General features: G+C 43.5%; 1 protein-coding gene across 1 annotated transcript in view; it reads right to left on the bottom strand.

The window, feature by feature from the left end:
• The window catches only part of LOC107124661 (mast cell carboxypeptidase A-like), a 27,550-nt gene that overhangs the window by 7,651 nt on the left and 8,851 nt on the right, over nt 1-11,048 (bottom strand). The window contains exons 7-10 of the mRNA XM_015428153.1: nt 6,990-7,100; nt 5,370-5,460; nt 1,544-1,746; nt 1,071-1,122 (exon numbers count right to left, since the gene is read on the bottom strand). Coding sequence (XP_015283639.1) covers nt 1,071-1,122; nt 1,544-1,746; nt 5,370-5,460; nt 6,990-7,100 — 457 coding nt within the window. The remainder of the gene's footprint in view (nt 1-1,070; nt 1,123-1,543; nt 1,747-5,369; nt 5,461-6,989; nt 7,101-11,048) is intronic.

The raw sequence follows: 11,048 nt of genomic DNA, 5'->3' as shown, positions 1-11,048 counted from the left end.
TATATATAGAGAGAGAGAGAGAGAGAGAGAGAGAGATAGATGAGAGAGAGAGATGCTTTAGCTTTAAAAAACTTAACATGGAGATGGGAGCACAAATTTAGGAACCTACATTTCTCTGTGTAGGTAAATGACACAAGGTGGCAGCGTTGTTATAGCTACATTTATCTTTAAACTTGAACAAAATTTAAAAGTTGGTTTTCCAATAGGAAAACTGGTTTTCATAATGCCTTTCTTTTATTATCTTAGTAGGGGTCAAGCTGCACTTAGGGAAAATAACATTTGCTAAGATTTGTTAAGACATTTGGAAAAGAAAAAAAAAATCTACCAGACAACAGTGAAACCATCATTTCCTGTTCCTGTAATTTTTTTAAAATGGTGGTTTCACATGCATATTTGAAGCAATAGCTGTCTGGGTTAGTCTGAGCTGTGCTACAGTGCAGATAAGAAATGGATTCTAAGTGGAACTTTTTGTGCCTTGGCTCACTTTGTGTGCAAGAAGGAAGGTATATAGATCTAACTGCTTCCTACATTATGCACAGCACACCATTGGTCATAATGTATTTATTTGCACTGCCCTCATTTTCTAATATTCCATCATCTTTCCCCCCCTACTTTAGCCATCTGTACTGCAAATATGGCTGTAACGACAATGTGGTAAGACCTAACAAGTGGAGAAGGACTGGGAAAAACCAATAGGCTGGGGGTAGGGTTTCCAGCTCTGGGTTGGGAAATACCTGTAGATGTTGGGGGTGGAGCCTGAGGAGGGTGGGGTTTGGAGAGGGGAGGGACTTCAATGAGGTATAATGCCATAAAGTCCACCTTCCAAAACAAGCATCTTCTCCAGGTGAACAGCTATCTGTCACCTGGATATCAGTTGTAATAGTGGGAAATCTCAATCTACCACCTGGAGACTGGCAAGCCTAGGGCCCATCAACTGGCAGCCCCTAAGCCAAGTCCAGTCCCCTGCACAATACTATCTGTTGATAAGGGCAATAAGGCTGTGTTTGGGAATGGTATGGGACAGCTAGCTTTCCCCCCTAAATGCAATTCTCATTCTTTTATGCACATACTCAGTTTATACATTTTGCTGAATCCAGGACTGCTTCCCATTATTAAATTAACCTGTTCCCAAAACAACTAGAAAGTTACATTATTTGTGCAGCAGAGATCTGAAGACAGCTGTGAAAGGACATCAAATCTGGGCTCACTTGCTTTCTGTCTAATTGCACACAATCTTCCTTGAAATCAACCACAGAAGTCCTCTACTTTTTCTTCTGAATTCCTAAACCTGAATGCAGATCTGTTCAGAGTAAATTAGTTTAACAACCCTGTACATATGATATATGGTCTGATTTTTTAACATAGTTCTTACATCCCACAGGAAACAGAGAAATCTGCAAGAGCTACTCAGTTTTTGAGAATCAGGAAGAAGAAACTAACTTTCTTTCTATTAATGTGAATTAGCGCTTGAAACTGCATGCACTTTGCAGAGAAAATAGTTCTCATTGCTGACCTATGGAAATGGATTCCCTTTTCCACATACCAGTTCGACATGATTGGGTGCCATCTTGTATGTATAGCCATATGGAAACATCAACATCTGGGAGTAGGAATGGAAGCTTATGTAGCCTCTGATGACAGCAAGGTGGTCCCGAATGAAATTTGCAATTTCTTTAGTTTCTTGTTCAGACTCTGCAGAGGATCCACAGTAGATCTCGTCACAAGGATCATCAGAAGAACTTTCTGCTGTAAGGCATAATTTACAGACCTAATGTTAACACTGAATAAAGTTGTGTTCCTAAACACCTTTGTCAATTGGTGGGGATAATGCTTATTCAGTAGGACTGTTCCGGTTGGCTTCAGAGTTCGCCACACCCACTACAGCCAGAGATCATTTCAGGGGGGATTGCGGGGGAACACAGTTCCCCCGGGTGAGGTGCGGGGGGGGGGCGGGGCACACGATGAAGCCCCGCCCCCTGCTTCCAGCCGCCTCTCCCCACCCCTGCCTGCCTGGGGCCAGGGAGGGCCTTGGCGGGGCTTCCTCTCACTCCCGCCGGCCTTGCAGGTCCACCGCCAGGCCCCTGATGTCAGGGGGTGTGGCATATGCTAATGAGTTATGCTAATGAGTTCCCCTAGCTCTTTTTCTACGAAATGACCCCTGACTACAGCCAAAACCTCTGTGTGTGTGGCTACAGAGGGAAGGCCTGGAGAGCGACACTCCCCTCGGCGACTCCGAGGTGGGCAGGCCAAGGGGGGCCTGGAAGGATCAGGGAGGCATTTAAATGCCTCCCCGTGCCTTCCCTGGCCTTTTCAAAGGCTGGCTTGCCAGGGCTCCCCACAGCTACTGGGCGCTCGAGCAAGCCAGGGAAGGCAGTTTAAACTGCCTTCCCTCCAAGGGCTGAATATGCTAATGTTAATGAATTTCTAATATGCTAATGAGTTTCTGCTGTTGGGTGTGGCCTATTATGCTAACGAGTTCCTGCTGGGCTTTTTCTACAAAAAAAGCCCTGGTTTCTAGATTTCTCCCTTCAGAGTTCTAGGTTTTCCTTTTAGATATTTCAGTTTTTCACTAACTCCTGTAGTGTCTAAACTTCTCACCTTTATCACAGACCAGGGTTCTCTTTCCAATCCCTTTCACTGGCAGGAAGTTATTCTCCTTGTCCCTAAGAAGCAATAACTCCTTTTACTATTTGGCTTGTATGGAAGTCCTCTCTTACTACCCAGACCTTCTGCCAAATCCTTTTCCAGTATCCATTGTCTATATAAAGCTGATCCATAGCTTTCTTGACTGACAGTTCATACAGTAAAATCCAGTTGGAAAGTGCATTGAAAGTGGATCATTTAGTGTGTGATCACAGCCTAAGTGCTCCCTGAAAGTAGTTCTAATATATTTAAGACAATGAGGTCTCTCTTCTCTCTGTAGAAGTACTTTTCTGATGATTGCCTGTTGGAAATCACTGAATCCCAAAGTCTCTTCCCTCAGAAGCCAAACTCTTTGGCTACTGATCCAAACGTTAGTTTTCAGACCGAGACCAATCGTCCTGATCAGTGTTCCTTCTAAACTGAGTTAGTGTGAGCTAGCTTACAGTATTTCAGCCTCTGGCCCACAGGTTTTTGTATTAGCTCAGGAAGGATGGCTCCAGAGCAAACTAATTTATGCAGTAGCCAAATCGCTCACTCACAACTTTAATACCAGAGGCTCACAAAGTAGAATTTTTGCTCACAACACTCCACAGTTTAGAGGGAACATTAGATCAGCTGTTTTATTTTCTCTTTAAGCTGAGCCTGGCCAATCAGAGAGAGAGTAGAGCAGCCAATCACATAAGCATGTCTCTCCAGGGCAGATTCTCTTGAACTTCCTGACTCTCAGACACAAGCAGCATTTAAAAAAGCCTGCTTTTCTTTGCAATCCATCACAACTTCTATCCATGGCATAATGCCTGCACCTCAGGGAGGCTTGTAGCTTACCTATTTCTCTGATGGCAGCTGTTTCAAGGTGAAGACCACCTGCCAACTACATGCCCCACCAGGCTAGGGCCTTGCTCACTTTCCTAAAAAATTGAACAGGTACTACATATGGGAACAGTGCTCAGAAGAGCCACAAGTAGTGTGTCAAAGAGCCATTGTGGCTCCCTAGCTGCTGAGTAAATACAACCACTTTCCTTCCCATGCGATTTTGAGCCTTCATTGCTGCAATGGATTTGTAAGGTGAATGTGAAGGTCTATAATTTTAGCTTTTGTGCCATTCTTGTCTTCATTTCCTATATCCATTTTATAGTAGTGTACTATAAAATATGAAACAGGTCAAAGCTTTGCAAGAAAGCCTGACAAGGGAAGAAATAACCTTTATTCAAGTGACTTTAAAAAAACTTTGCTAAGCTAGATTGCTAAGGTTAGCTGTGAAAACTGAGTTTCTAGCTCTGCTTAAATATTCTTGAAACTGTTCTGTATAAGGCATGAATGTAAGAAAACAGGAACATAGGAAGTACAAAGAACAAGGAAGCAGGGAGTGGGTGCAGAGAGGTTGTTGGAATAAAACAACATGCTTTCCCAAAAATGCATAAGAACGTTATAAGTTCTTAAGGTGAAACAAATTTGGAAAAAGGTGTAATTGAGCCAATGAAAAATTAGTGGAGAGGGCAAATGCTGCATTTGCCAGTACCCAAAGGGATAAAAGCAAATTTCAAATTGTGTCCGAGGCTCCTAACTGCTCCTAAAACTCAGGGAAGGTCAGAGTGCCCAAAGGGAATTTGCGCCTGAAGATTTCATAGCCAGGATACTTCTGAGTGGTGAGACATCTTCATTATCTGAAAATGGGGACCACATAATACAGATGTGTACCTTTATATCTACCCCCCCCATAAAATTTTATTAAGTGATTATATAATTAGAGTGTAGAATCTTTATAGTTTTAAGTTAGGTGTATTTTGTTTTATTGGTGTATTTTGCTTTATAGCCCTGACCTGGATAGCCCAGGCTAGTCTGCTCTCATCAGATCTCGGAAGCTAAGCAGTGTTGGCCCTGGCTAATATTTGGATGGGAGACCTCCAGAGAATACCAGAATTGTGATACAAAGACAGGGAATGGCAAACCACCTCTGAACATCTCTTGTCTTGAAAACCTTACAGGGTCGCCATAAGTCAGCTGTGACTTGTTAGCACTTTCCACCCCCACCCCCACCATTTTGCCTTGCATTGATTAAATAATTTCATAATGATTTCTTATACCGCATAAAAATTGACAAAATTGAATTGTATCCTCCTCCTCCTGTTATCCTCCTGAGCATGTGAAGCACCTTAGCTTGGGACAAAGCTTAAATCTAGAAGGGAAAATGTTTTGTGGCACTGCTGTCCAGAGTGCTCATTCACAACAAATGCCACTCAATTAAGAAAGATTCAAATCTCTGGGTGAATGGTACAGAATAAGGCAATTTAAACCTCATGTATGAAAATACTGGTGATGGTGTTTGTTCTAAATAGATAAGCTGCATTTTTCAGCGAAGAGAAGACATAGTTGCAATGAATTCTTCATCACACAAACAGGTCATGAATAGGTTGTGTGAATGCACCTCCTGAATTCTGAGTGTATATGGTCTGCAGCAATTGTCTGAGCATTGCAGGGCCACTGCAACCTTTTAACATTGTGCTAACATATGTTATTGCTTTACATTAAGTCCTCTAAGTGCCACTTTGCAAACTTCTCCCCCCTCCCCCCAGGGCAGAAAAGGTATCCTGGAATAAACAATTTTGAGGATGACATCTTTGTTTCTGGAAACAATTAAACGAGACACACTTAACAAGGTTTATTGCTAATGCTTTGAGTTGCTGATTACATTCCAAGCCTTTTGCTACCAAATATATTATACTTACTGCCCCAAGCGACTTTGAAATTCCTGTTCAAGTCTGTGCCAATGCAGTCACTGTTGGAGTTATTGGAACGATTCTTTCTCCACATGCGATTCTGTAGGACAATGTGGTGGAAGTTATCTTCTCTTTTTCTATGCACTTTGACTTAATATTTATTCTGAAAAGTTTAAAGGTCTTATTCAGCTGTTAGCACAAACTATGTACAACTGCTAATGTCACGGCTGCTACTGAACCCGAGCACTTGGCCTCAGCGGAAGAGCAAAGGACTGCTGGGGATGAGCATTTGGCCCCAGCAGAAGACCTAAGTACTGCTGGTAATGAGCTCCTGGCTCCTGACAACCCCGCACCTGAAGCCACGGGAACTACTCCAGCAGCAGCTGAAGCAAAGTCATGCCAGAGCAACATGCCCCCCTGACTCACCCCCACCGGTATCCCGTCTGCAGGAACAACGCCAACGGGACATGGCATCCCGGCAACGAGATGCTTGCATGCATGGCAGGCGCTCATTTAGCCCTGAGTACTAGCAGGAGTCGGGACACTATCAGGGTGCACTAATGACCAACAGCCTGCTGGGCTGTTTAGCTACCGCACTCACGTCAACTAGTTGTGCTAGCAACTAGTCATTTTGGATGAAGCTCTGCACCTCACCACCCGTGTTCCAGTTCCTGCTCCTCGTCTTGACTTCTCGGCTCCTGACCTCGGCTCATACGACTCTGCTCCTGACTCGCACCTCGGACTTCTGACTCTCGGACTTCTGACTTCTTTGGACTCGGGCTTTAAGGACTACTCTAATGGTTGGTGATTTGGACTTGGTCTCTCAGTATTGCTGCTTGCTCGGTTTTGACCTTGGACTGCTTTTGGACTCTCTTGCTTTTGCCTGGCCTAGTACCGCGTTCGTGACAGCTACACATTGAGGTATAAGGATTATGCCAACCCCACCCTGATTCCAGGCCAGGCTTGCTTCCATGTTCCCTGGCCTTGAACTTATCTTGCCTTCACCTGTGGGACATATGTGTAAATGATATGCATGCACAGAAGCCTGAAAAAGTCAGGAATAAGAATTGTAAGGCGGGGCAGTTAACACTTGTGGGCTGGGCAGTCTGGCTTGGGTCCAGAGAATATGGAATGAAGAACAGTTCCTTGCCAGTTCACTCTCTCCACTGTACCACTTTGCATCCCCTGAAAATTCATTTTTTCAGAGGTCCTTGGGTATATGGGAATGATGTGGAATATGGCACGGGGAAGGACTGCACTGTGGGAAGGGGCTGACTGGCAGAAATCAGCCACCATCCTTGCATGGGCTGCAGTGGGAAATGGGAACTGGCAAAGATCTGTATTCTGCAAAAGTCACTCAAGTTTGTGGCCATCCAGGACTGTGTCGGCCTTTGGACCTGGATGCTTGGGAGAAAGGTGAGTAAATAAATGTTTAAAATAAATAAATAAGTGTATGCACGGATATAGTTTAACAGTGTAGCTGTTATACTTGTGTTTACCTATGAAAATCAAATCCAGTCTCTTATTGCTTTTCCTCCATCCACCCATTCCCCTTCAGAATTTTTTGGATCACCTTAAATACTTTTAGTAAACCAAATTCACTAGAGAAGCTAGAAATGTAGGTAGTACTTCAGTCCATGTCCAGACATAGCCATCAATGTTGAACACAGGAAGAACATAGAAATTCATGCTGTCCAATAGCTTGGTCATTTCCTTGTCCTTTCCATATGTGCTGGTGGCCTATGAGAGACAAACACATTGTACACAATTTCTTTCCAGATCTGCTGATAAGCATCTGTATTTTTAGAATATGTATTCTTAAAATCTATTTTGTTCCTATATCCTGCAACTGAATAGGGTTTGTTTTTGTTTTCTTGATTTACATTTATTTCCATTGATTTACATTTATTTCTTATCTGTTCTGTTCTGTCCTGTAAATTGTATTTTTAAAAGGTTGAAAACAACATATATTATAAATAAATAAAGATACTTTGTCCAGTCTTGAAGGCTTTGGAATCATGAAGAATCATGACAGATCTACAGTTTTGCAGTTATGGTAAAGAAGCATTTTGTGGGTTCAGTTTAGAGGTGGTTGTAAAGCCCTCCTGCTATGGTTTGTTGTTGGACATTACTTTGAAAACATCCTATCATTTCTCTTAAATACTCTGGGCTAATGAAGTCCTGAAATTTCGAAGAAGAAGAAGAAAAGTTGGATTTATACCCCACCCTTCATTCAGAGTCTCAGAACAATTTACAAACTCCTTTCCCTTCCTCTCCCCACAACAGACACCCCGTGAGGTAGGTGGGGCTGAGAGAGCTGTGAGAGAACAGCTCTGAAAGAACAGTGACTGACCCAAGGTCACTCAGCTGGCTTCATGTGGAGGAGGGGGGGAATCAAACCCGGTTCTCCAGATTAGAGTCTGCCGCTCTTAACCACTACACCAAACTGGCTCTCTGAATAAGTATCCATTGAATGAATGAATAAGTATCCATTAACATGGTATATCTTCCAAGGCAACCTACTTCCCATTGATAAGTATCCCTTCATTTTGATAACTACTGTGCTGTCCTAAAACACTGTTACAGCTAGGGCTGCCAACTCTGAGTTGGGAAATTTCTGGAGATTTGGGGGTTGAGCTTGGGGAGGGCAGGGTTTGGGGAAAAAAGGGATCTCAGCAGGGTAAAAGGCCATGGAGTCCACCCTCCAAAGCTGCCATTTTCTCCAGGGGAACTGTCCTCTGTAACCTGGAGATCAGTTGTAAATCCAGGAGACCTCCAGGCTGTGCCTGGAGGCTGACAATCACTCTCTTCTTAGCCCACTGACTTCAATGGACTTAGAATGGTGCAACCCTGCTTATGATGGCACTGTTAGCTTGAATCCAGTAACGTGCAAGCAGGAAACTAAACAGTGCAGTACTTCTTGTGCAACATCTTGTGAAGTAGCTACTGCTTTCCTCTTATAGTAGCCAGAAAATTGTTTGCATAACTTCTCATGCAATGATCTATTGCCATGAACTACCAATTCTGAATTCTCAGCTTTCATTAAAAAAAGATCTAGCCCCAGTGTTCTATGCTCTCAGCAGCAGTTCACTCCCTGCATTATTCTCTTTCAGACCCGGTCATATTATTCTGTCCTCCCAGTCCTCATTCATGGCTTTGATACGGGAATATCAGTGACGGCCTCAGCCAAGCCACGCTATGGACTGAAATGTAGAATCTGACCCTCTGGAAAGGAGGGTGTTATGTATTATGATAGCGGCGACTGCATGTGCCTGGCCATGTGGTCTACCGGGCTCACAGACCTTCGGGTCTAGAACAATAGCCACTGTGGATCCTAGCGAGAACCAATGGGAGCGTTAGGATCCGGATAAGAACCTATCGTTACCGGGGCCATGTATATAGAACCTACCACGGGAATTGGGAGTGTGTTGGGTGTGAGTGTGTGCACGAATATAAGCCGGCCTCGCACCGGTTAAGTTATCTCTTTTTGTTCCAATGTAATCAATAAATGTGAGCTGATTTCACTATGCTACGCCTGGAACTCCGACACTTTTCAGAGGGGAAAGAGGGATCAGAGCCACAACAGGAAAATACAAAATTAGATTCAGAATGACAAACGTGAGTAAGCAGGTGGGATGCAGGAACACGAGGGAAGGTGTCATGGTATAGCCCAATCTCATCAGATCTTGAAAACTAAGCAGAAGAGTCTGAGGTCCAATAACAGAGCCAGCTGGGTATAGTGGTTAAGAGCGATGAACTCTAATCTGGAGAACTGGGTTCGATTTCACACTTTTCCACACAATGCCAGCTGGGTGACCTTGGGTCAGTCACACCTCTCTGAACTCTCACAGCCCCAAAATAAGTCTAGCTCACCACATGGTGGTACATAATGCTAAAAGGGCTAGACCTTAAGACTGCCAGACAATCTTAGGAACTCCTGGCTATACTATACACAATGCCATATGATATACACTATACTGAGGTCCAATGACAGAGAGAGTTTTGTGATATTTCTACATTGTCCTACAAGAAAAAAATAGTTGACTAGCTTGCCAACAGCTTCTTTTTCTTCCCTTTACAGAACCCTTCAGAGCTGGAATGAGTGAAACTATAAAACCCCAATCGCTATGCTTCACTACAGGTGTAACGGCTTAGCTTTAAAAGTTGGTCTTTGTAGGGATTGGAGCCCAACAGAAAACCTTTTGATATTAATTACTGCTGAGTGAAGGGGGACATTTTGCAGGAGAGTTTTTGTCAATTGTGTAAAGTCCCCATCCATTTGGCAGTCTTTCAGAGGGGCCTGTGAACAGGCATACAGATTTGCCTATTCAGAGTGGAAGGAAGAAAACATTGACTTTACTCTTTTTTGGCTTTGTGATGTTGCCATTTAGCCAAATCTGATTAGCTGTGTGGAGCTGTGATAGCACCACACAGATTTATGTGATCCCTGATTAACTGGGATCATCTCACAAGAAAAGGCAGCTCCAGATTCAAATGAACAATGGTAAACAGTCTGTGGATAACAGTGAACAAAGCAAGCAAAGAGTTTTTGGAGAACATTCCAAAAGGGTGCTACTTTTACACCTAAAATGTTTGTTGAAGAAAGAGTTGCTAACCTTCACACAGATTCCTCTAGCTATTATCTAGTTTGATCTGCAACAATTATCAGATTATGTTATTTATTTACAAGATTTATATCCAACCTTGTCTTAACCCTCTAAGGGCCACTGAGGCTGACAACTAAAAAACGGAGCAGTATAAAAACATGAAATGAAACCAGTTAAAACACAACTAAAACCACACACACTTATAAAACAGAAAATCATAAATTAAAAAACAGAGGTCAGGAAGGAGGGATTATTGAAGAGAATGCCAAAGGAAACAAAGAAATTGTCACCCACTGGCAGAAGTCATAAGAACATAAGAGATGCCAATGTTGGATCAGGCCAAAGGCCCATCCCGTCCAACACTCTGTGTCACACAGTGGCCAGAAATACCAGTGCCATCAGGAGGTCCACCAGTGGGGCCAGGACATTAGAAGCTCTCCCACTGTTGACCCCCCCCCCAAGCACCAAGAAGACAGAGCATCACTTGCCCCAGAGCCCCTATCTATACCTTGCGGCTAATAGCCACTGTCCCTTTTGAAGCCGTCCATGCTTGTAGCCACCACCACTTCTGTGGCAGTGAATTCCATGTGTTAATCACTCTTTGGGTGAAGAAGTACTTCCTTTTATCCGTTCTAACCCAACCGCTCAGCAATTTCATGGAGTGCCCACGAGTTCTTGTATTGTGAGAAAGGGAGAAAAGTACCTCTTTCTCTACCTGCTCTTTCCCATGCATAATCTTATAAACCTTGATCATGTCACCCCCTCAGTCGTCGTTTCTCCAAGCTAAAGAGCCCTAAGCGCTTTAACCTTTCCTCATAGGGAAAGCGTTCCAACCCTTTTATCATTCGAGTTGCCCTTTTCTGCACTTTTTCCAAAGCTATAATATCCTTTTTAAGGTGTGGTGACCAGAACTGCACACAGTACTCCAAATGAGGTCGCACCATCTCTCCCTTATTATAATTGAATAGCAACGTTCTATATTGAACGTTCTAAATTCGGCCCCTTTAGTGTTTGGCCGGAAGAACTGCCACTCAGAAGACGCTGGCTGGGTTGACTGGCTGCTTTGTGCAGTCCCGCCCAG

Source organism: Gekko japonicus, unplaced genomic scaffold (assembly GCF_001447785.1).
Source record: "Gekko japonicus isolate JY-2015 unplaced genomic scaffold, Gekko_japonicus_V1.1 scaffold1460, whole genome shotgun sequence".
NCBI classification, from domain to species: Eukaryota; Metazoa; Chordata; class Lepidosauria; order Squamata; family Gekkonidae; genus Gekko; species Gekko japonicus.
The sequence above is the reverse complement of the archived record's forward strand: the minus strand, read 5'-3'. Positions and strand labels throughout refer to the sequence as shown.